This window comes from Equus przewalskii, chromosome 8, assembly GCF_037783145.1.
Source record: "Equus przewalskii isolate Varuska chromosome 8, EquPr2, whole genome shotgun sequence".
NCBI classification, from domain to species: domain Eukaryota; kingdom Metazoa; phylum Chordata; class Mammalia; order Perissodactyla; family Equidae; genus Equus; species Equus przewalskii.
The window spans coordinates 14685788-14712999 of record NC_091838.1 but is presented as its reverse complement, the minus strand read 5'-3'; the positions used below and the strand labels follow the sequence as shown (position 1 = coordinate 14712999).

General features: G+C 37.4%; 1 protein-coding gene across 31 annotated transcripts in view; it reads right to left on the bottom strand.

Annotated features, from left to right (window-relative positions):
* The window catches only part of EYA1 (EYA transcriptional coactivator and phosphatase 1), a 321626-nt gene that overhangs the window by 154918 nt on the left and 139496 nt on the right, over nt 1-27212 (bottom strand). For 19 of the 31 annotated variants that reach the window (XM_070630426.1, XM_070630435.1, XM_070630432.1 and 16 more), the window contains one exon: nt 1316-1365. Coding sequence is in view for 12 of the 31 variants with exons in the window: in XM_070630437.1 (XP_070486538.1) it covers nt 1316-1365 (50 nt within the window). In the remaining 19 variants the exon portion in view is untranslated. Of the gene's footprint in view, nt 1-1315; nt 1768-6490; nt 7190-8110; nt 8303-27212 lie in introns of those variants that run through there. The other 12 variants (XM_008518957.2, XM_070630430.1, XM_070630424.1 and 9 more) reach the window with 7 other exon arrangements.

The window sequence follows — 27212 nt, the reverse complement described above, 5'->3', positions numbered from 1 at the left end:
AATCTCTTTTTTTCTCTTATCTAGCTCATCAAGTAACAAGATGTGATGAGACAATTACATCTACTTTAATTTCCAAAGAAAAATGCAGCCATGCTTTTCCTTTTATATTGGAAAAAACCAAAGGCAATGATTTTCTAAAAGACAAATGCATCAACAGGTATAACAGAAAAAAAAATCATTTTCCTGTGGAATCTGTTTCATCTAATAAATTAGCACTAGATACTCCCTTATAATTTACCACCCAATTGTAATTTAATGGGTCTCCAAACCAAATAAAACACTTGAAGCCTATAGCCTAGTGACAGCGAATGAGATAGTCCTGATGCATGTGTTTACTCTGGCAAACTGCTTAATTGTTCCTCTGTTTCCCTTGAAACAAATGCAGCATTAAAACATGATGATGTCGGCTCGCTTGTTTGCTTTGTGGATTACATACAGCGTGCCCAATTGAAAAGGGATCAGGCCAACATACAGTGAGTCCCTGGGAGCATTAGCACTCGAAATACCTCAGCTGTCACTTACCCAAGGAAATAAGAACAATTCTGCGGCACTGCTCTCCTTTCGCATTTTTACCATATAAAAACAGTTAAGTCCCCCCCTGAAAGTTCTTAGCCTCAGGACTGACTTATTCTCCAAAAAGGTACAGAAGCCCCTACTCATGTTCACAATTGCACAACTATCCAATTATATTTAATATTCTATTAATGAAGAGAGGAGAAGTTTATTTAAAGTCACTAAAAACACCCCTAGATGCCGTTCTGTTTTCTGATAGACAAGTTTTTGAAAGTCTGAGGCCCATTCACTTTATTTTACACTTTACGCGTTTTCCTAAATAAAAGGGAGGGGTTTATGTTACATATACGAAGCTGAGACTGTCTGTGCCTCACCTCCACCAGGTCAATAAAAGCTACAGTCATTTTAATTTGGAGTTTGCACTGACACTGATTGTAAATATCAGTTTTTAAAACAGCTTAACATGAACCATTTTACTTCTAAAGTGAGTTTTCCCTTCCCCAAACCTTCTGAATTCAAACTAGAAATGGCTTAAAAGCTCACTCTTCTGTCCTAACTATCCTTCCACATTCACAGTTTTCCTAACACCAGAAACTATAGCCCATAATCATTTTCAAACCCAGGCTCCTCTTCCCTTTCTACATACTTCAAATTTTCACAAGCACACATACACACAAATTGTTAAGTAATTTCCAACCGAGGCTGTTGCTATTAATAGAAATAATTAAGAAATACTAGACAAAAATAGATATGGGTCACAGAAAGGTAATCTCCAGAGATGTCAAATACCAACGATATTTACCTGCAACTTGAGGAAACAGCAACATCTGAACTGGTCTGAGATGTTCGCACCTGTGATCAGGGGTAAAAAAAAAATTAGAAGCTGTTGTTACTCTGCATCAGTGTCAGCTCTTAATTATACAGAGCACATGGCTGAGAACGACAACGCTCTCTTTTAACCAAAAGAGAAAAAGGAGGGTGGTGCAGCAGTGAAAGGCATATTGTCTTAAGTTGAGGTCTCCACTGTTTCCTCCTGCAGGTCTACCCTCCTCCTCCCCTTGTCAGGGGGGAAGGCAGCCAAATGACGGGATAGTGATTCATCACTGGCCTATGACAGCTGCAAACGGGATTACCCCTCCCCCAATCAACATGCAAAGCAGCCCGGCCTGGGTAGCTTGGAAAAGGTGCTTGGAAAAAAATAGCTATTAGCAAAATGAGTGAGTTTCACAGCAGTAGTTCAAGAATTAATCCTCCAGCATCCTCAGAAGATCTTTCATCTTCTGCTATCGCCAGCTGAAATAGAGTTCCCGCCCACGCCTTTGACTCCTGACAGTTCTTATCCTTATCATGATGGTTTTCTCCTATATTTACTATTTGTCATTTAACATTCACTAAAACAGCTTCTGGGCAATCTTCAGGCTACGCTGGACCAACTGTAAATGGCAAAGGCGAGTTCTCATATCCCAAGTCACATCACGGAGCCATGTGCTCGTTTACCCATGCAAATTTCAAATTCAGCGAATGCTTATTCGTCTCTGCCTGGTCAAACAGAAAAGGCAGTTATCTTTTTGTTCAATTTTCCATCTTTTAAAACAGGGAAGAGAATGTAAAGTTTAATGATCAATTCAATATCCCAGTGAGCCAGAACTTTGGTCTCTTTGTCTCCAAGTGACTCTGTATTTCGGGACTTCACTGAACAACTACCTTAACGTGCAGCCTTTGCTAGTCTCTGCCCCTTCTCCAGAGGCAGCACAGACTGCCAGCAGGTGATAAACTCAGGTGAGGCCAGGCTGCTGGCTGGCAGGCACAGGCAGACGCCTCGCAGTAAAGAGCATTCTGCACAACGTTTAAAATGACTCAGAATTCCAAATCTTTGATGTGCATTTTCATTCAACCTGAACTGACATCAATTAGGGTTAGAGAACAAAGATGAGAACTGAAGCATCTCAAATAGCATTAAAGTTATCCAGCCAAATATCTTCTACTGAGTCCTGTTATTTTTTTAATTATGATTTATGAAATTAAGAAATACTACCTTTTTGGCAAGAAGAAAGCATCGTTTAAGTCTAAATATCCTGGTGTAATGTTACGTGAAATTTCTAGGTATGCTTTTCTATAATATGTGCAGGAAGAAAAATCATTTTTAAGAGATGCCTGAATATTAAATGAAAATTTAATTTTAATGCCTGCAGATATGTCATTTTGTGATAACAGCCTTCTGTAATTTTTGTTAAAGTTAGTATTCTCACACAAGATTAAACGTTTTCCTTTAAAAACTGCAACAATATACCTCAAGGATAAATTTCCTTTTTTTTTTCTTTTTTTTCTGCTGTTATACACCTGGAATAAATTATAGGTGAGAACTAAGTTTTAAGAACTCTTCTGGCTTAATTATGTGAAAGAGTAGGTAAAACATACTTTCTGTTAAATGTTAAAATGCATTCCTCTTTTACCATTAGCTAGATAGCATAATCTTGGAAATACAACTTTAGTTTCATCGTATAATTTGAATGTTTGATTATATTTATATTTGAGGTTTAACCTATCATATTTAAATTTCAGAGTCAAACTGTTAATATAAAAGGGAACTTCAAAATAAGAATTATTCTAACACGTTTCCTCACTGAAAAAATGCATTTTCACAACAACATATTTCTTTTACGCTTGTTCGACTCAGGTTCTACTGTACTTTCTTACACTACAATTTTTGAAAGTCCATATCCATGATCTTCATTTCATTAAGTATACTTCAGATATATTCTTTTGTGTCTCAAGGATTATTTAAACCATGTGTTGTGTGTTACTGTATTTAAAAATCACTCTTTAATCAAAATAACTTTAAAACAACTAATCCTCACTTAGGCTGGTCAGCTGAATCCACATCGAGGTCCAGGAAAAATAAATCTACTCTCAAGAATGCGAATGCAGACAACAATTAGACACAGATGTGAGCAAAATTAGTTACAGTTTACAAAATGCTACACTTCACATGCTTTTAGTTTCTTATGTGTAGTACAAGATTACAGCCCACTAAGGAAACATACTCTCATAATGACTTATCTAAAAAGAACACCTATTTCTGATTGGTGTTGATTTTCTCTTATCTTGGACAATCTCTCCGCAAGTTTCTGTGTTTTAAAGGTCTAAAACCATAAGACGCTTCAAAAATAATTAATGAGGCATATTTCCATTCAAAAGAGAAAAAATTATTTCATGGTTTTCAGCAAAATGCTGATAGGCATTCAGTGAGCTCACATTTTCTCCTTTATATCCATAAACTCAATGTTTCTTGTCTTCTCCTAATCTGGTACTTTTAATTCAAATGCTCCTATGAGTGCAAAAATATTTCCCATAACCTTATAAATGGTCACCTTATGTTACAATGAAATCATTTCACTTTAATGCTTTTTAAAACTCTTTGTATGGAACACCCAGAGTAGCACACTGAGTTGTGAAAATACAAAGGGAAAAAAGATAGCAGAACTTCTTAGAATTTAAATTCAAGAATCCTAAACTAGTAACTTTGACTTCTGATTAGTTAATGAGGTCTTTTAAGTTTGCCTTTTTTCTAATTAAATTTATAATTCTTCACAGATGGAACTTTTGTTGATGTTCAATTTGTCTCTCTCATTTTGTTAAACCTCACATAGTACTTCGCCAATCCATTGAATAGCCACATTAAATCTGTTAATACCATGCTCTTCAACCCCAGAAATTATTTCCAGAAGGCAAACTTGCTTTGAGAGATCATCAAACAAGACTTAAGGTACACATTTTATCACATTTTCCCTACCACAGAGCTCAGGATGCAGAGCAAAATTCATGACTTTTGCACTGTTTATTATACTTTGCTAAATTACAAATCAAAAGCATCTGACAGAAGATCATGTATGAAGCCAAAAAGTTAATAATGTTCTGTGAAAAGTAAACTGTAAATGGGAAGGATTCGAAATCTCAGCAGCACAGAGCAAATAAAATGTAGGTACTTGTCTAAATTATGGGTTTTTCCATAGGCTTTTTGCTTGCTAGAAGCAATTTTTATAAAATGACTATAATTTTAAACTTTTTTTTTTCAAACTAAGAAGAAATTTTTAAAGTGAAAGTACTGAACTTATCTAAATAAATAGAGTTGGCAGGCAAGTTAGTTTTGCCCAACCACAGATCGACCGGAGTGCTCCCAAATTTGAAAGACAATGGCAATTTTCTAATCAGAATGTATTTTATAGGGGCAAAAAAATGTGCCTTAGGCATCAATCTGCTTTTTAATCAGAATATATTCTTGCTAAAATTCTCCTCAATCAACATTTCTAACTATAGTGTCAACGCTGCAACAAAATCCTAAACCTAAAATTCAACTTTTAGGAAGAAGGAGATGTCTTCTACATGCTAACACTTATTTTTTTCTTCATCAAAGACTCCATAAAATGAATGCCTTAATACTATTACTCATTTTAAATGTAATGCACTGTATTACTTTTTGAAGTAGCTTGTTTAAAGAAAATGACAAAATAGAGTTCCTGTGGAAACAAAACCAAATTTAAATGACATTGATTCTACCTACAATTTTAAAGGATTGTTTTCAAAATTGGCATTTATTTAAAATGTTGAATGAAACACTTTGCTATCTGATTAAATGGAAGAAGTGATTTTATTGTCGCAGCAAGTGGTTTCTCTTCTTTCCAATGTACTCCTATAAAATACATTTTCGCATTCAAATGGAAATTTTCTTTTGAGAAAATCATTTATCATGTCTAGAAAACTCACACAGCAGTTGAGTGCCTTTGGCACTTGAAAACTGAACAGTGGCTCAATTAGGTTTCTCTGTCTGTCACCGCGAAGAATTTTCAGGATTGAAAATCCATGGCTGCTTTCTCACTTACTGAACACCTTGGGCCTTAGGAGAACTCAAGCAGCGAGAAAGGAAAATATCAAATATTTGATAATGCAAAAAAGCGTGACTATTCATGTATGCATGTCCTCAGATCCCAAACGGTGGGCGAAAGGACTCACGCAAGCCTAGAATAAAACCTACTCTGAAAGAGACATTAAAAAAACAATCTCAAACCTATAAAACTATACTATGTGCTTAACTACTGATTTCTTGTTGCCCCTGTCATTTTAAGAAATGAAACATAAAAATGCTTGTCTAAATTCAATGACAGCTCTGAATTTACAAATTCTTGCAAATGCTATGCTTAATGTGTTCAAAAATTCCTCCCCAGAAATATAAGCCTCTGAGACATCAGCAATTCATATACTGATTTTGAATGACAAAAATTTAAATAGTAATTCCAAGGTTTAAGAATCTTGTTTTTAATTTCAAGGTCCATTCAAGTCATCTAAAGTGTCAATAAGTGAAAAATATATTAATTTGGCAAATGTTTATTATTTCACCTCTTGAAGACGAGCCTGCATAACTTAATGTTTGGGAAGTTCGTTGATTGAAGCAGAAGGATTTCCTTCCTTAAAAAGTGGTATCAATTTATTTTTGTTATCTGTTGTCCTTTCAAAATGTGAATGCCTTCCTCATTTTCTCATATCGACCTAAAAGTTATCTGTGTGTTATAACGGAGCTATACGTATATATACACCGCTTTATTCAATATCACACAATAATAGTTAAGGTTTGTGCAGCGATTCAGAAAAGATGAAGTCATCTCCCTGAAAGAATACAGTCGTGTTATTATATTTATTAATATAGATCACAACAAAAGTATTTGTTAACAATTAATTTGTAATTATCTCAATGATTCTAATCGCTCAGATAACGTGGGGGTTAAGAAACATACTTCTATGACGGAAGCCTGTGGCTAATAAAGTAGTACGTACAACGTGTCAGAATCTTCCCGATGCCCTAATGTTTGTATTTTAAAACAAATCAAAACAATACTAAAAGCGCTCCTGTTATCTCGGGCTTTGCCCAGAGGACAGCTGTTGCCAGCCACTACAATTTTTCAAACAGTCAGCTTGTACTTACAGCGCTTACATCTGCTGCATCCACCAGTTTAATGCGCTCCTTCGAATTTTCTGCTTTAGCAAACCTCCATTCCTGACATAGTTTGGCTCCTGGATAAGGACGCGGGAGGGCTTTTAGGAGCTCTCGCTGGAGCCCGGCGCTTCTGGAAGCGGAGCGCCTCTGGAGGGGAGAGCCCGGCCGCGGGGACCGCCGCCTGGCCGCTGCTGCAGGCTCGGGCTGCCGAGCGACTGAGCGAGGACGCTTCCCCCAGCCGGCAAGCCGCCACAGTGCACGGCAACAGGAAGGCTTAAAGTCGGAAGTGGCACTGGAGAGTTTCTACCTCGCCCCAAACTCGGAGCCATCAGCTCCCACCGTTCTGTTTAGCAACCGCTTTGAGCCCTGCGCTCTGTCCCCACTCAACAGCAGCCGCAGATAGCATCTGAGAAGCCTAGACAAAGAAACAGCAGAATCTCTTCCCTCGATTTGTTTGCGCAGCCTTGTAGGGCTGCCCTGGAGCCTCCGGGCTTTTTTTGTTTTTGCAACGCAAACCACAGCTATTCTCTTGTCCTAACCTTATTGGTTTAAATGCAACAATTGAAAGGAGCACGGCTCTGTCTGACTCAACCTTGCTGCCTAAAAAAAAATTTATTATGTAAATGAACGCGCCCCATGCTATCTGAATAAACAGCTGCGTGAGAAGAACTTCTCGCAGACACTGTCAACACACATCTCTTGCTGCAGCAGCTACCAATTACGAGCTTTGGGGAGCAGTTACACGTTATCTTTTATACTTTTGCAAAACTTTTTTTTCAGGCTCTGAAACTTGGAGAATCAATACTTTTCAAAACATTTTTTCCAAATGTACCAACCAACAGGTCTGGGGCAAATGAAAAAGAGAATAGCCATTTCCGTATCAAGTGAGGGAGAAATAAAGCAAACGTGTAAGCTATTATCAGCTTAACAATGAAAGCCTGAATCATGAATCTGTGATGATTTGTAGGATGGCAAGTTTTACATGAACAATTTTTTTTGGCTATGAACCAGATAATATTTCTGTGTCAATATTTTTAAATGATTTTGGGGAAAATATTTATTTTATCTAGAACTCTTTCTTTACAGTCTGTTCTTTAAAAAAATCCTAACTGAACTCAGGATCTGTGCACAATAATCTAACACTCAGAGAGTTGAGCTATTCACTTGATGACTCAGTTTAAGATATTTACTGTCATGTTTTAGGCAAATCAATTACTTCAGTTATTAGATCGATGACTTCACCATTATATTGATTTCAAATATTTAAAGAAGAGATCACTTGTGTGACTGTTGTATTTTAATTTGCTAACTCTAGACCACAGTAAAAATGTAAATGTTTATTTTGATACTACTCACTCATGCTAACCAATTTTGTACTCTAAAATAAAACCTTTATACCCACTGGATTTTTCTTAAAACTATTTTGTCATTACCGATAACCCTATTCTATGTATTTAGTCTTTTCATTAGTAATAACAAATATTCTCTTTTTTAAAAAGCTCTTGCTCTGGTATGAAAAAACATTTTAAAAATCACAGTAACTTTGTGAATGATTATATAATACATTTCCAGATCATCAACTAATAAAACAGATAGACACGTTCTTACCTTTGCTAATTTGTAAATGAAAGCACCATTCTGATGCGAACAAAACAAAAAGCTTCTAATGACCAAAATTCAGTGTGGACTTTCCCCACTCTCTCCCCTGAAAGGATGCCAATCTAAATTCCTCAGAAAAGAACCCTTTGTCAAACCTGAGACAGCTTAAACTGCAAACTCACCTAGGATTTCATTTTGTATGGTACCGGCAAGGAATCATGGGCTAGTCATCTACCATATTTGGGAGGCCAGGTCAAAAATCAGTTGATTGCTCTTGGATCTGTCCATATATGCAGCAGAAATAGAATTATGTTATCACCTTCAGTGCTTTCTCAGATCAGAAGTATCAGTTATTCAGTAGAAGGTATACATGCAGAAAATAAAATACAGCACGTAATGGAGGTTGCTAGCGGCATGAGATAAAATGTAACGTTACATTAATTCAATCGGTGATATCAAACACCTGCACAGTAGCTGCTTTGGCTCTCGTATTTATTTCTAAGCTCCATAAAATGTAAAATTTGAGGTGTTGGTTGGAGAATTCAACCCTGTTTGAAACTTTACATTAAGCTACTGTACCCATGCTTCCCATAGTTTCAAAATTATTTGAGACATAAAAGGGTAAAATATTTTTCTGATCCCTGAAAGATTATGTTGGCAAAGCCAGAAGGCTTGAACTACATGCAGTCATAACAGCAGGAGAATCGTCTAAACTATCAGACTTTTACATATAAATTGTTTGCCTACATTATAATCAAATTTATCATATTACATTAGTTTTTATATTGAAATTCAATTATTTTTATTTATATAACCAAACAAGATACCATTAAAGAAATGAGGCATGTAATTATGAAGAAAATTATGAAAAGCATGATGAATGTAATGTGACCACTAATTGATATGATATAGGTCATGCTTTGTAATTATGTAACAAAGAGCTTAGTCATTGGCTAAAAGAAATATGCACATGCGTATATACCGCTTTTAAATGGTTTCCTTCTCCTAAGGCAACATTAGATGAACTAAAAACGATCACATGCTTAGCCATAAATTTTGTCTGGTTACTACTTCTGAATATCAAATATGCAATAATTACTGTACAACTTACATCCAAAATCAGTTATTCTCTGATAAATAGCCAAAATGTTAGCCATTACTAATAATATCCAGTTTGTAATGTACTGTTAACTTTCTATTTCTAAATTTTCACCAACTATAATTATATAACTTACCATATACTGTAAGGACAAAAGTGTTCCCTAAATAAAGTCATACACATTACAAGAGAAACTATGAAGAAATGTTGAAAATTTGCCATTAGTAAAGACAGGTAATATGAGAAAACATGACTTCCTGATGTTTCCTGCAGAAACTTTAACATATCAACATATGAACAGAAGTAAAAATTTTCTAATATGCTTTTCCCCCACTAAAACAAAAAAATAAAATACAATTTTATCTGTTTTATCTGGAAAACACTTGAAATACTCAACTATCATGAAATGTCTGAATGCCATTAAAGAGACAATATCTTTCACATACTATATCTCCAAACGGGTTTTCTCTCACAGATCAAGCTTTTGCCTAGACATGTGCCTAGTTATATAGAAGTCTGTAGTTTTGATAGAAATTGTTGGGGCTTTTCAATTAAGAGAGAATTTTAAATAAACGCATGATTGCAAAAATAAACAAATGCCCCTAACTAAAAAAAAAAAAAAAAAGACAAGGGCAGATGTAAGGTATTCATTAGTACAATAGAAAAGGTAACTTGCAACTTTTCTAAAACTACATGAGTAAACAGCTGATTAATCAAATTAAATATAACAAACAAACATTGAGAAAAGAAAGGATAAAACACATGCCCTTCTCCCTTTTCCATTCCAATAAAAATAATAAAGTTCTTGAGTAGTTGTGAAGTTTCCAATAAAAGATGTCCTCACAAGTGACTTTTCTTCTATTTGTGTTTATCTTTAAATAATCGTGGAATGAAGCACGAATGCTATTCCCAGGTCCCATGTAAACCATCTCTTATCTCTGTTTCTACCATTCTTACGAGATTATTTCTCAAGAATAATGGTATGGTAATCTGCAAAATATAGTTAGCACTTAAAGACCAATGCTTTTTCTTCAAAAGCAAAATCTCAGTTGTTATTTCCTCCACATTATTAAAATCAAAAATATCTGGAAATATTCAACATGTTGCGATTCAAACCGTTCAAAGTGGAACAGCAAAATAGAGTCCAAAATACTGTAGGTCTAGTGCTTCTGCTTCCACACAGCTCTCTTTTTCTCGTGGTCCATGCCATGGCACTACATCTGGCTTCTTTATGAAACCGTTGGAACAGTGTCTGAATGGCTGACATTACGATCCTTGCTGGCATTTGGTGTGGTCACTTCCATGACCTACTCTCTCCCCACTGGCACGAGACCTACAATGAGGGCCCTGCTCCCAGTAGCCTTCAGCTGAAATGCAACCAAGGAAAACATCCTCTATTTATTTTAAGAATGATCTTAAATCCGCCAAACTGAATGTCTACCAGTATTTTGCTAAATGTTTTCCATTCAAACTCCAACCTGAATAGCTGTTAACAGTAAATTTAAGGAGGCAATTACTAACTATTCACTGTGCCATGGAAAATTATTTTAATACATATTATAGTCTTTATACCAACACAATATGGAAACATAACCTATTTCCTGGTCTCCTAATAAGCACATTGGTTATTACACATGAATAATATCCATTTATTTATGTAGGGTGGGAAACTTGTTATCATATGTAGTAATGACTGTCTATAGGATGTTTTTTAAAAAAATTATTATTCTTAATAGAAACTCTGAGCAGCACTTCTTGGAACTAATAATGATACCAAGGGAAGGAGCAGATTTTTAAGAAAAGGGAATGCGATGATGGAGGCACTTTAAGAAAATATGACATATCAGGTTTTCTATTTCAAAATCAACGGATTTTCCAAAATGGCAAACTGAATTACTTTTTCTACCTTCTGCCAAAAATATGAAAATAACTGGTCTTGGAAGCATGTGCTGAATCTCAGCAATAAGCTATTTTGCTTTCTCACACTGTAAAATGGTTTTCTGTTAACCTGAAGCAACCTAGAAAACCCAGGTTGTCTCTTCAACCTTTTTTTCCTCTAAGCCGTGGGCAAAACCAACCTTGTCAGCCCCTCCCAGGACATGTAAGAGGATCTGGAAATTTGCTTTGTGTTTTCCAGGTTTCATGACAGCTGAGTTCACAGTGTTTGAATTCTTCAGAAACAATGAATAGCTCATGGAAGAAGGAAGAGGTTTAGCATTTATCGAGTGCTTACTACATGCCAGGCACTCTGCTAGGCATTTTATATACATTCTTCATTTAGTTTAACAAATAATGTAACAGCTAATCTGTATGAATCCAGTTTTTTACAAATATGTTTATACCCCCACTATTTGTTCTGGAATCTGCCTCATTTCTCTAGCACCATCAAAGTTACCACTAAACAGGAGTTAAAGCAGTGGTACATTCATGCATCCTGATTGTAGGATCATTTTGGAGCAACGTGACACTCAATAAAGTTAATAAATCCAGAAAAGTGTGTGGTATATTGAGATGATATATATTGAAATGATATATTCAATATAGAATAGACACAATCACAATACAACATCAGATTACTCACAAACACATTTGCAAGTCAGTTTGCAGGTTCAAAAATAAAAGTACGTTAAATGGTCAATAGGGAAAAAATACGATGAATCCTTAAACTTGGAATTACCAAATCAGGAGATATATTTTTTCTCATTATTTATGAAAAAGGTGAATTATCTTCCTGAAGTAAGCCTTATAAATATTCCCAAATTTCTTTCTAATAATGAGGAGAAGCTAAGCATTTGAGTTTACAATAAGCAAATATACGGATAACCTGCTTTACAGTTCCATCAATTTCTTCCCTTTTGTATTCCTTAACTTCAATTATCCAGTGTGATAGGCTTTGATCTTAACACCCATTACATCATAAATACTTGATTTGTTCACCCAGAAAATAATTCCATTCAAAATGCACTCCCAGTCTCCTTATGCATTCGGAGGTATTGTTTATGTATTCAGAATCAAGAAGCTCTATTACTTTACAAAGGAATTACTAGGAAAGGGAAAAATAAAAAACCAAAACTTAATAGCCTATAGAATTTTTTTCTTCCTTCAAGCGGCATTAGCTTTTTCCCCCTCCAGTCTTCCAAATCGGAAAAAAAGAGTAACCTCTAAAGCTGTTTTAGACACAAGGTCAGAATTCAAAGGATCAGTAACTTAATCCACGGTGCGCTGCAATCACATTGCTATTGGAAACGCAACCAGAAGCACCACTATTCTAGATGTTTTTATTAAGCAATGTCACGAGGTATACAACCTGGAGGTTTCTCTCTACTGTAGAGATTCATACTTGCAAGTGATCAAGTTGCTTTGGGTCCTTGAATTTTACTTTAGAATGCTGTAGAGTAAGGAAAAAACTAGATTCTGCATTACCTACGAAGGAAAACAATAGCTTCAGTTTTTTCAAATACTGAAAGAGAGGACCTTTATATGGTCAAAATGTAAAAAAGATTTAAGTTTTTTGCAGTCTTTAGAGGCTCATAATTAAGAAGAATTCTTATTTCAGATGGTTTCGTATTTGAAGTATTATACTGATTTTTTAAATTTGTGGTTCACGTTGTTTCAAAAAATAGAAGTCTGGAAGCATCCTCTGCTTCTTTTAGGGATTCAGCTTTAACATCATCAATGATCTGGTTTACCTGAATTGCAAAGTAAAACAAAGTCAAGGATCCGGGGGTTACTGAATTAGTCCATTTTAAGTGTATATGATTCTTAAAATCAACACCCTGAGTGACTGGGAGTTACAGGCTGGTGGCTTGTTTTTTTAATCAATACAAGGAAAAACAAATAGTTTACCAAGAGGTCAGAGAGCCCGTGGAGGAGACCTCTACCACACAGTTATCACTGACAACCACCGCTGACAGCTCCGCAAAGCCCTCATTAGGTCTGCCTCCTGGCAGAACTGTTCACTTTCCTTCCTGTCCTTGCCTCAGAGGATGATCTTCCTCACCATCAGGGTGTGGATGCTGAGGGTAAGGAGGAGGTGAAGGAGGGAGAGGACAAAAACAGAGAGAAAAAGGAAGAAGTGATTGAAGACAATAACCAGAAAACCAGCTCCAGGATCCCAGTCCTCTTTTAAAGAAGGAGTGTCTTTGACTCAGAAATTCTACAGGGAAAAGATAACATTTTTTAGACACGGGGATTTTATATGTTTTACATTTCACAGTATCATTACTAGTATCTCCATATCTTTCGGGAGGAATTCTATTTGTTAGATTTAAAAATGAAAAACGATAATGATCTAACTCACTACTAAGAAATTAATTCATGATTAATTACTGAAGACTATTTAAAAGGAGGACCCACATCTCTATGCTCTCTATTTATAATTTTCCAAAATCATGCCTATTACCAACCAATAAATGACCTACAATTAAAAAAAGATATTTTAAATGAGATATTTCACATTAAGACCCTCATGAATCAGCCTCTGATAACCCTGATTTCCTTTTCCCATATTTTTGGATTTTTTTTTCTTCCTTTCCTCTGAGGAAGATTAGCCCTGAGCTAACATCTGCTGCCAATCCTCCTCTTTTTGCTGAGGAAGACTGACCCTGAGGTAACATCTGTGCCCATCTGCCTCTACTTTATATGTAGGACGCCTACCACAGCATGGCTTGCCAAGTGGTGCCATGTCCGCACCCGGGATCCAAACCAGCAAACCCCGGGCCACCAAAGTGGAACGTGCGCACTTAACTGCTGCGCCACCAGGCCAGATCCCCCATATTTTTGGATTTTATGTGTATCCCTGTTCAAGGTTTCAATGCTGTTCTATTCCTTAAATGTATAGAATTCTTAAAATCTCTCATTAGACTAACACAAATGCACTAGAGATTCGAGTTCTAATTCTCGCGTCAGCATGGGTTTTCTTTGCGCCCTTTGTTATCACAATATTCTCTCAATTTATAATCTGTACACTGGCTAACTGCAAAATGGATGCAAGAAGGTTAGACACCTTATCAAAATGGCATGGGGATAAAAATGTTCACTGCTATGGTAAAGCTCTCATGGATAGAAAAATAGCAGCAGAAAACTGAGTTTCAAATCAATTTCATTAAACGAGTGTAGAATGGGTACCCAGACAGGGTATGTAAGTTTCTAGGTTTTAGCACAGCTTGGTACACATAGTAGGTGATAAATAAATGTAATTTAAGTTGGCCAGTACTTGGCTACTTGATGGAACATGGTCCTGGTTTGTGAAAGAAAAATGATTTCCTGCTGTTCTTTACTTTATTTTATTTATGACACATTGTCATAATTACCGCCCCCTCCCCCCATCCTGCATTGGGAACTCTAAAGTTGGATTGGCTAGGACATTATTATCATAGGGGAGTTAATTTCATTCTCATGTTCACAAACACATTTTCAATATTTTATGGAACAAAATTGAGTCATTGACACTGTGCTAGGAATTTGCCATCCTGACGACAGGGAATAACCAAACTCCAAGAAAATTAATAGTTTAGAATAGACCTGAAATTGCTGGATTCACATATCTCTGAGAGGGACAGGAAAATGGGAAAAAAGTTAAAGTTGGTTAAAAAAAAAAAAAAGGCTATCATACGGTGTATTTTAGTTATAGCCGTCATAGTCTTCCCTAAGTACTCTGTTACTCCAACATCACTTCATACGTCCCTTTTAAAGTCATAACCAAAACAAATCCAGAAAAGTTAATAAAAAATTTTAAAGTGATACACAATAGAATAAAAGTATCTTTGAAGAAACCCTACATCTCCTGCCTCTCAGAAATACCTTACTGTAGATGTCTCCACAATGCTGTTATTTTCAAATTTTGCAATTTTTAGGCTATTTAGAAATCTAACCAAGCTAGCTAGCTGGTCTGTCAGCCAGTAATCAGTCAGTCACTCAGCCAATATTTTATCACGCATCTAGTATGTGCCAGGTACTGTGGGCACTAGATTATGAAGCCGTAAACAAGACAGGCAGAATTCCCACTTATCACGTGTGCATAGAAGAGTGTAAATAAATTAAAAGATGGCTGACTGGACATATGCATTAATTTTTGCTTTCTCTACAAAACTCACAAGACCAACATTAAATGGATTTTCTTTTTAAAGCATAAATCCCCAAGAACAAAGAGGGCAGGTAATAAGAAAACGGTAACAAATTCTGGAAATGAAAAAATAGGCAGACTATTAGTAACTGACTTAGCAGACCTGAGAAAGTGGAATCCTAAGCTGGCAATGAGGAAAGCTGAAAGCAATCCAACTGACACCACCAAAGCCCCCCACGTCTCAGGAACTGGTAGGACCAGGTACTTCTGGAAGCGGAAGTAGAAGGGAGGGTTTAAAAAAAGGAGGATTGGGTACAAACAGTGCAAGAAACAGATTCCCTTCACCCCTCCACATAGTCAGTAAAACAAGCAGAGTGGGGACTGAAGGAGAAGCCGTGGAATGTGGTGAGGGAGGACGATATACTAGAAACAGGCAGATTTTGTTTGCTGAATACTGAATGCTGGGACACACACTGCGTTCCGGGAAAAGAACCCCCGCTTCCCTCCACCATAGCCATTTCCCTATCAGGATTCCTAGAACGCTGGCAGCTAGATCTAGGTTATCCAGGCGGGAGCCTAAAAGACCCTTCACTAAGCCTTGTGGCCAAGCCAAGAGGAAAGACTTAAGATACTTATACCTGGGGGTCTCCCAAGGGAAGGACCCAGCCTGATCACCCTACAGTCCTTACACATCAACCAACTTAAAGGTGTCCCACTCTTAAATATGAGACAATCAAGGATTATCAGAGTCGGAGGGGGACAGCCTCTACCAAGAGAGGTAGGAACCAAATGGACAGAGAAGAGCAAATTGCAGGAAACAGAGATCAGGCAAAAGCAAGAAAAACAAAAACAAAAAACTCTCATTAATAGCCCCAGAGAACTAAGACACTGCAACCACGAAACAAGATGGGAAAGTAACAATAACGATTTTCTTTCTTTTTTTTTTTTTGGTGAGGAAAATTCTTCCTAAACTAACATCTATTGCCAAATCTTCCTCTTTTTGCTTGAGGAAGATTGTCCCTGAGCTAACATCTGTGCCAATCTTCCTCTATTTTGTATGTGGGACAATGCCACAGTGTGGCTTGATGAGCGGTGTGTAGGTCTGTGCCTGGGATCCAAACCCATGAACCATGAAAGTGGAGTTTGTGAACTTAACCACTATGCCACTGGGCCGGCCCCAATAATGACTTTTTCTTAAAAAAACAGGGACATCCAACAATAAAAAAGAGCCTTTAGAAATAAAAAGTGGATGACAGAAATGTGTAGTTCAATAAGGTTTGGAAAATAAAACTGAGGAAGTTTCCCAGAGAAGAGGGCAAAAGAGATGGAAAATAGGAGAGAAGAACAGAAAATATGATGAGAATATGAGGAACTATTAGAAAATATGGTGGTCCAACGTCCAAATAACTGGAGTTTCAGAAAGAGCAGAGAAAATGAAGGGTAAATTTTAAATAAATAATTCTAAAATATTTCCTAGGACATGAGTTTTCATATTGAAAGAGCTCAATGAATATCTAACAAAATGGATTAAATAAAGACTCACACCAACGGACAAATTTCAAAACACTTGGAAAAAGGGTAGCTCCCTCAAGCTTCTAGAGAAAAAAATAGATCAGACACGAAGCATGGGTCATGACTTCAGACTTCTTAATTGGAACATGTATGTTTAGAAAGTAATAGAGCAATGGCTTCAAATTCCTTAAGGAAAAATAACTCTCAACCTAGAATTTTGGACCCTACAAAACTTTATGACAAGTAGGAAAATTAAAGACATCTAAATTAAGTTTACGATATTTACAGACATTTCAAGTCTCAAAAAAACTTATTTCCCACATATCCTTTCTCAGAAAGCTAAGAAAGGATATGTTCCATCAAAAGTAGGGAGCAAACCTCCTTTCTGAAATAAGTAATCTGAATAGAGAGAGAAGAGCTAATCCTTGAGGCTGACAGTAAGGAGAATTTCTAGCATGATGGCTCTGCACCAGGCATGGCAGCCCAGAGTGGAGGAGGTCAGAAGGCACAAGGAAAGTTTTCAAGATGAAAAAATTGATAGAATAATTGATACTTCTGAAATATGGAAAAGAGAGTTAAACAATTAGGGGAGAGTATAAAATTGAATTGTTAAAAGGAATCATAGAATACTACACGTTGTTGCAGCTGTCAACAGCATCCATGGAGATAGAGTAATGCAAGTACCAAAAATGGATCTAATAACGATCAGGAAACACCCGTACTGGAAGGACAGCAGGACTGACAGGGTTTGCATATGCATGTGTTGGGGTGGGAGTCAGATGAAGAGCGACAAACCTTCACCTTCTCTAGTGGCAGAGCAACAGGTAACCCCCCAAAAGGAAAAGATCAGCAAGGAACAGGGTAACAAGATTTAGCTAAGTTAGAAGTGGTTTTCTCTGGAAAGGGCAAAGGAAGATGAAAAGGGAGGTAGGAGACTCCTCTCGACTACAATTTTTATAGAATTATTTGAATTTTCAAATTATGCACACATAATTTTGATTAAAGTCAAAATAGAAAAATAGATATTTTCCTGCTCCTGTGCATGTGTGTGTGTGTATTAGCTATTGACAAGTAGTAAAAAAAAATTTCAGCTAAAATTTGATAGAGTGGGACCCGGAGGAAGAGGTGGGTGTTATTTTAGCTAGTCAAGGAAAGCGTCTTTGAGGAGGTGTCACTTGAGTTGAGATATAAATGATGACAAGGTGATAGATAGTAATAAATTGGGGGAAAGGGAGATGTGGTCTACACGAAAGAGCAAGTTCAAAGGGAACAAGCTTGGCAAGTAGGAGGGAAGAAAATGACTTGTGGAGGACAGTGAACAAGGAGGAAGGAACAGACCCAGGTGGAGGGTGGGGCAGTGCAGGCTAGGCAAACAGTTGGGATATTATTCCAGGTGCAGCAGGAATTTACTAAAGGCGTTTTTTCTTTGCTTGTTTTTATTTTGCTTTTGAGCAGAAAAGTGACACGATCTGATTTACATGTAAGAAAGACCGCTTGGCCACTGTGTAGAGGGTAGATTGTAGGAGAGCAACAACAGAGGCGGGGAGGCAAATGGGGGCTGCGTAGTGGTCCAGGTAAGAAGGGCGGGTAACCTAGACTGAGGTTTCATCTGGGGAGACGATGACATGTAGTCAGATTTAGGGTATATTTTGGAATTAGAGCCAAGAGGATTGTAGATTGGATGTGGGTTTGAGGCAAAGAAGGAAATTAACGATGACTCCAGTCTCTCCACATAAACAATAAACACCACTGATTTGACTTTCATCTCCATTCATTTCTTCTTTCTGCTTTCTTGCTCATACAATAACATGACATAAACACAAAGAGCCTGAATAATCAGAATCTAAATAATTGAAAGTCTTTTCATGACTATGTAGTAAACTATTTTACACATCCCCTCCCCCGCCCTCACTCACCCCTCACCAGCCTCCTTTCTGTCCTTCCGCAGACTATGCTTACTTCTGTCTCTGTATGTTTGTTCACGTTTCCCCATACCCACCAGCCTGCTATAAATGTCTTTACTCCTCTTTTCTACTTAGTCTACCTCTTGTCCATTGCTGGCTTCTGTCGCATCAGGGTAGGCTGCTACTTTGGTGGCCCCCACTGAACCATGTCTCCCAAAAGATTAATTCTGGGCTTGGCAAATGGGACATTGGCAAGGATGACGTGAGCAGAGACCTGACTTGTGCTTGCACCGTGGGGCATATCCTCTGGGAATGCTTACTCTTTGGATCTAGCCACCATTAAAGAAGCCCAAGCTAGCCATGTGGTGGAAGAGAGGTCCCAGTCTACCAACTATCCCACCAAGGTACTGGAGTGAAGCCATCTTGGACATTCCAGCCCCAACCACCTTTGACAGCAATTGGGAGAGATTCCAGGTAGTACCAGTAGAAAGGCCACCCGTCTGAGCCCAGGCAATCCACAGCATCATGAGCAAATAAAATGATGGGTTGGTTTGCAATATAGCAATAAATAATAAAAACACCCATCATGACATTGAAGCTGCTTTTGCAAAGGTTACCCAATTATATGTGCATTGTCAGAGCCAATGGACACATTTCTGTCTTTATCTTAATTGTCTCAATTGTAACATCTTTTTTTTTATCCTGGTAAAATAGACATAACATAAATTTACCATTTTAACCATTTTTAAATGTATAATTCAATTGCATTAAGTAAATTCACAATGTTGTGGAACTATCACCACCATTCATCTCCAGAATTTTCTCATCTTTCCAACCTGAAACTCTGCAGACATTAAACACTAACTTTCCATTTCTCCCTCCCCACAGCCCCCCACAACCACCATTCTACTTTCTGTCTCTACGAATTTGACTTTTCCAGGTATCTCCTATAAGTGGAATCATACTATATTTGTCCATTTGTGTCATAATTGTTGCATCTTGATCTTAATTGTAGGATCTGACATTGCTGCACATTCCCGTCTTGAAATGTTCTCCTCCCTGAGGTCTTGTCATACAATGCACGTTGCGCACTTTCTCCTCCATTTTTCTGATTCTGCCATTTTGGTCTCTCCTGAGGGCTTCTTGTTCTCCACGGACTCCACTTCCTCTTAAATGCCATGCTCTCTCAGGCACCCTCTCCTGCATGACCTCATTTCCTTCCAGGCTTCAATTACTGTAACATATGCAGTGAAAACAAAAGCACCATCGCTAATATGACAGAGCTAAGTTCTAAAAATTTGAAATAGGCCCTGCCGTATTCTCCTTTCTCAGCAATAATGGGTCCCCCCACCTCCTAAAGTCTCTCTCCTATTAAAGTTAGGCTTTGAGGCTAGGGGAGGGAAGATACAATGTAAGGGAAGCCCTTTTAAAACAAGAAAAGAAAGAGAAAAGTCTTCCAGTTCTGGGCACTAGTTGTTAAGATTGGAAACTTATATAATTGGGTAAGACTCAGTGGGCTTAAAAAGAGGCGGGTGTAAGGCCAAGCCTAACTCGTGTGCTCAGGTTTGAATCTCTTTAGAATGTGGAACTAGGTCCCGTGCTTCAATCCAAAGCAAATGGTCAACAACCAAGACCCAGTAAGCTGGCTTGGTACTCTCTTCAGATCTGGTACAATTATCACAACCCAGGAATATAAAAAAACACATTTTTAAAAAATAAAGAGGTGTATATGGGTTATATTTCACCATAAAAATATAAAATGTAAAGAAATGAATGAAGAAATCAGAAACTCTTACTATTAATAATTTAAGGTTCGAGGACAGGTGAGGTAATGTATTTTATAATTATTGGGTCGCTCTGTGTATTCTTTGCCAACTTTTTAGGATGTGGCAACCTTAACTGCATTCTGAAATCATAGACTTGTGATCATAATTTGCAATGGCTAAAGGGATTAATCAAGTGGAGTTAACATTTAAAGAATATTTCAACCAGTTAAACTTATGAACTAATTAAGTGAAAGTATTCCCATTTTGTGAAAAAACAGATTTATAAGTAAAATAAGTTGTGTAAATTGACTTATAAGCTTTGAGATAAACAACTATTTATTAAAACACAAGTGAACACATGAATTCCTGTCTACACTCAAAAGTCTTTTTCAGGGGTGAAAAGTCACCCTAGGATGGCAGAGAAAGAAGGCAACCAAGAATTCCTGGGTCTCCAGAAGGCACACAAAAGTGCTGAGAAACTTGATAAACTAAGTAGAGGCCTTTTGTGAAAATGACGAGGCCACAAATGGGTCACTTGAGCCTGAAGGCCAAGGTGAGGACCAACGACTTGAAAAGTAGAGACCAGCATGATGCTGGACAGAACCACCCAGGACCAGCCACACCTGCCCACTACTAGGCAGGGTTCCCAGCCATCAAGCAGGACAAGGACATCTCCACTCAGGCCAAAGACAATACCCAGCACAGCACATGGACCGGAGGTGCCATAGCTATGCCTACCCCAGGGCCAGGATGGTACACGAATGAGACCCCTGAACTTGATCACCCCAAGGATAAGGGTGAGCAAAGGAGTGCCAGAGGGTGCAGAACTATCAGGCTTACATCCTGAAAGGACCACATCTCCACCTAAGAGATTCTGTTACTTTGAAATAGACAGTTTTAAGGAATTTCGTTGTCATTGTTAGTTTTTGTTTTGCTACTGTGTGCTTGGAAGCAGGATGCAATTGGTTGTGGAAAATGAAATTAACTTTGATTTCACATGTGCATAACACTGCCCTAACAGATGACATCTTCTAAGCTCCAAACCCAATCTACCCACAACAGTGTGGCCATGCTGCCAGACTGTCTTTATAAAATATAAATCTCATCATATCTCTCATTTAAAAATCCTGCATAGATTTTAGGGTGAAGTTCAAATGCATCAGCCTATTGCAGTGGCCCTGGTGATCCAGGACAAGCCTCCTTCTCCAGCCTGGAGTCCTATCCTGCTGCCATCCCTGCTTCCTTCTAGCTATCCCGAGACAGGAGTAGTCCCCAAAGCGACCTCTGGGTTTATACCTTTGTGCTGTTCCCTGCACCTTGAGTTTTCAGCCTCTACTGTCTCTCAGAGTTCCGCTCAGCGTTACTGGCTACACTTCTCTCATAATCCTACCCTTCATTGGTGTAAGCAGCTAGCTTCCCCATAAACACTTCGAATGCAATCTGTGCCAAAGTAAACTCATATTCTTAGCCCTAAAGCTGCTTCTCTATTTCTCTAGTTCACCTGGGGGCACAACCAGTAACCCAAGCTGGACATGTAAAGGTTTTCTTTGACTCTTCCTTCTCCATCCAAATCCAAAGACAAGTCCAGCCGATGCCACCTTTATAGTCCTCTCGCGTCTTGCCCTACTTCCGTTGCCCAGCTCAGCAGCCTCCCAGCTGGTCCCACCACCTCCATGTTCTCTTCAGTCCACACTGCAGGCAGCATGGACTTCATACACTGCGGTTCTGATGGTCTCACTGCAGGTTCAAAATCCTTTAACAGCTAACAACGCTCCATTGTCAAAGATGAAAGACTGAATCCGTAAAGCTGCTTGCAAGGCTCTCCATAGTCTAGATGCGGCTGCCTTTCCAGTTTGGCCCTAGGATCACCTGCCCACCCTTAGGCTCTAGCCCTAAACTGCCTGTAGGTACCCAGACACACAAGCTTTTCCTCAAGACACCTCTACTCATGTTGTCCCCACTGTTGGAAACCTTCAGTTAGATACCAAATTTAAAAAGGCAAGGTAGTGTATGAATCAGTTGCATTTCTATACTCTAATAACGAACTAACAGAAAGAGAACTCTAGAATACAATCCAATTCACAGTGGCAACAAAAAGAATAAAATATCTAGGAATAAATTTAACTAAGGAAGTGAAAGACCTATACAATGAAAACTACAACACTCACCTGAAAGAAACTGATGATGACATAAAGAGATGGAAAGACATTCCATGCACATGGATTGGAAGAATAAACATAGTTAAAATGTCCATACTATCTAAAGCAAACTACAGATTCAATGCAATCCCAATCAGAATCCCAATGACATTCTTCACAGAAATTGAACAAAGAATCCTAAAATTCATATGGGGCAACAAAAGACCCCGAATTGCTAAAGCAATCCTGAAGAAAAAGAACAAAGCTGGAGGCATCACAATCCCTGTCTTCAAAATATACTACAAAGTCATAGTAACCAAAACAGCATGGTACAAAAACAGGCACACAGATCAATGGAACAGAATTGAAAGCCCAGAAATAAAACCACACATCTACGGACAGCTAATCTTCAACAAAGGAGCTGAGAATACACAATGGAGAAAGGAAAGTCTCTTCAACAAATGGTGTTGGGAAAACTGGACAGCCACATGTAAAACAATGAAAGTAGACCTTTCTCTTAATGCCATTCACAAAAATAAACTCAAAATGGATCAAACACTTGAAGGTGAGACCTGAAACCGTAAGACTTCTGGAAGAAAATATAGGCAGTAAACTCTCTGACATTGGTCTTAAAAAGATCTTTTCAGACACTATGTCTTCTCAGACAAGGGAAACAATAGAAAGAACAAACAAGTGGGACTTCATCAGACTAAAGAGCTTCTTCAAGGCAAGGGAAAACAGGATTGGAATGAAAACACAACTCACCATCTGGGAAAAAATATTTGCAAATCATATATCTGACAAAGGGCTAATCTCAATAATATATAAAGAACTCATACAACTCAACAACAAAAACTCAAGCAACCTGATCAAAAAATGGGCAGGGAGTCTGAACAGACAGTTCTCCAAAGAAGATATACAGATGGGCAATAGGCACGTGAAAAGATGCTTATCATCACAGATCATCAGGGAAATGCAAATCAAAACTACACTAAGATATCACCTTACACCCATTAGAATGGCTAAAATAACCAAAACAGAAAATAACAAATGTTGGAGAGGTTGTGGAGACAAAGGAACCCTCATACACTGTTGGTGGGAATGCAAACTGGTGCAGCCACTATGGAAAACAGTATGGAGATTTCTCAAAAAATTAAAAATAGAAATACCATATGACCTAGCTAACCCACAACTGGGTATTCATGCAAAGAACTTGAAATCAGCAATTCAAAGAGACCCATGCACCCCTATGTTCATTGCAGCATTATTCACAATAGTCAAGATGTACATGCAACCTAAGTGCCCATCAACTGATGACTGGATAAAGAAGATGTGGTATACACACACACACACACACAATGGAATACTACTCAGCCATAAAAAATGACAAAATCATGCCATTCACAACAACAAAGATGGACCTTGAGGATACTATGTTAAGTGAAATAAGCCAGACAGAGAAAGACAAATTCTGTAGGATTCTACTCATATGTGGAAGATAAACAAACACGTGGACAAATTAGTGGTTACCAGGGGGATGGAGGGTGGGGGGTGAGCACAGAGGGTGAAGGGGTGCACCTATAAGATGACTGACAAATAATAATGTACAACTGAAATTTCACAATGTTGTAAACTATCATAATCTCAATTTAAAAAAAGTTAAAAGAAAAAAAGGCAAGTTAGAGCCATGGTGTACCTTCAGATACATTTCAGTGGGAACAGAAACAGAAGGAAAGACCCCTTTTGCACTTTCTGTCTCTGCATGAACCACCAACCCTGCTTTGTGCCCAGTCTACAGCACATTGAAACCTTCACCATGCCCACGTTAGATGAAACTTCTGTCCTTAGCTTCTCGTGCTATTTTACACTCGCCTGGAAACTGGGTACATAGACCACTGGGAAACTGTGGGAGAAAGAGGTAAGAGGAGGATATCACCAGCGGTCAGGCTGAGGCCTGGGACAAGGCACACGCAAACAATGACTTAGGGGCAACTGGACTGGCAAGGTTTTGACTTTTTGAAAGGTAGCAAAAACCCAGCATTCATTTTTATCAGGGCTAAGGTAAATATCTTTTATTAAATTTATTGTTGTATTCTCTCTAAAGCCAGGGTTCTACAGCTGTGAGGACCAATTATGCAGACACACGTGGGTGCTTTGATTCTAAAATTGCTTTGAAGATCCCCTCCTTCTAGCCCTCTTAGAGGAATGCTGAGATATTCCAACACACTCTCCCCACACTCACACTTATCGCACACACACACAATGCTCCGCATCACACACACTCGGGTGTGCAGACGCCATTTGTAATTGTCTCCTTCCATGTGTCATTTGGGGATTTACTGGTATTTTAGTTAACAGGTTGATTCCAGGCTCTTATAACATAAAAAGTACTTTGTATACACAACATGGGCACAGATCCAGAGTAATGTCTTTAAAGCCTGAGGCACTTGAAAATTTGTTTTACATCAAGCTAATCATGTTATAAATCTGCATTTTCATTATATATCACAACCATCCTTATTTTCACTAATGACATACAAGATGAGAAGAAACAGAACGCATATATTAAGGCTACCGTCTGATCTTCCATTTGTTAGAGTAAAACTAGACATTTTAGGAGAACCGCGGATGAATTACATAATATTTATGAAAGGATCTTATAATAAAAATGAAGAAATTAAAACCAGATGAAAGTAGATAAAAGCTTTATTTTTGTAATTAAAATTATATTATACTGAATTGAAGTAGTACTTACATAGTGGTAACAAATTACTATGTAGAATATTGAATTACTTTGCATTGCAAGTTGCTAAAATATATACAAAAAGAAGTACAGTATCCACCTTAACTTGTAAGTATATTAAATTTAATTTTAGATTCTCTTCCCATGTAGTTCACACAATATTATTTTATGCTACAAAGATTTTTTTTTCTAATTCTTTAAAGTTGCAGTTTATCTCCTTTAAGGTTTGCATTAATAGGAAACAGATAAGCAATGTTTACATTTTAAAGGCCATAGCTGCATTTTCTCATTGATTAGTAAAGGATATATACACTTATTTCTTAAATCGCTGCACAAAATAAAGCAGAGTTGGTGATAAACTAAAGAATCTACATAGCATGGATGGTCAAACTAGATAAATCTAGACAAAAATTTGCTGTGATTACTCACAAAGTCAGACTATGTATCTCCAAGGTCACCTTAGTTATAGAATTCTAGGATTTGGTGGCCTATGGTCTAAATGCAGTAGTTCGCTGCTTTAATCTGCATGTTAAATCATAGCACAGAGTAAACTGACAGGCTCAATTTCTAGCCTCTCAAGAAGACTCTATAATAAAGGACTAATTTTAATTCTTAGTATTGTAACAGTAGAAAACTTACGTCAGTCCACATTTTGGAAGAATGACATAACTAAATGGATGTGGCGTGTCAGACCGACACGAATAAGAAATTGTGATTTAAAAAAGTTCTGATGCCACAGTTTTGGGGGAAGTGGCATCTTTGCTAAATTACTTTTCTTCCATGGGACAGTTAAATCAATATATGATCTCCTTAGTTACACTGATTTCTAAGCGTATCTTTTTTTTTAATACCAACTTTAAAAACATTACCTCATTTAAGAAAATACAAATTAAAATGACATACCATTTCATTCCCAGCTCAACCAAAATTATAAATTCTGACAATTCTAAATGTCCATAAAGTCGGAGCAATAAAAATTCTTATCCACTGCTGTTAGGAGTATGAAAAGTATACCAATTTTGCTAAACATAAAGATACCCCTTGTACCTAGCAATTTCATTTCTAGGCATATTTCCTAGAGAAACTCCTATACATGAGCACAAAGAAAAATACACAAAACATCCACCACAACATTGTTTCCAATAGTTAAATATTGTTTTAATTTTTAAAAAAGAAGAAACAACTGAAATTTCCATCACCAGGGAATCGATCTTTAAATCGTGGTATATTCTCTATTCTATGGCAGTAAAACAAATGAACCAGAGCTACATACATCAAAATAGGTACATACATAGTGATATATATGTGTGTGTATATATGTATCAGTGTATATATATACTTGAAGCAAGTTTAAAGATCATAATAGATAACACGCTACCTTTTACTTAAGTTTTGGAACATGCAATAATATGAAATGCCTATAGCTACTGATTTGTAGTGAAAATATAAAGACATGAGTGGGAATCATAACCACCAAATTCAGAATAGCAGTTACTTGTGGGAAGGAAGGAAGGAGAGTAAAAACGAAGAAAACAGGCAATGGGATTCAAGTGTTTCTTGATGGTTTTATTTCTCGAAAAAAAGAAAAAGATGTTTGAACAATACAAGACAAAAATATTACATTTTGGCAATCTGGGTGGGCATGTACAGGTATTAATTATATTATTTCTGATTTTCTATATATATGTTTCCAATTTTAAAGAGCAAAACAATTACCTCTTCACCCCAATAAATGTTCCTAGAACATGTCACTAAATTTGCATTACTTTCTAAAGTGCACTGCATCTAAGAGATAGCAGCAACAATTTTAAGTGTTTTCCACATTCATACTCTGCTCTAGATGTTTAAGAATGCACCCAGGGGCCCCCTGGTGGCACAGTGGTTA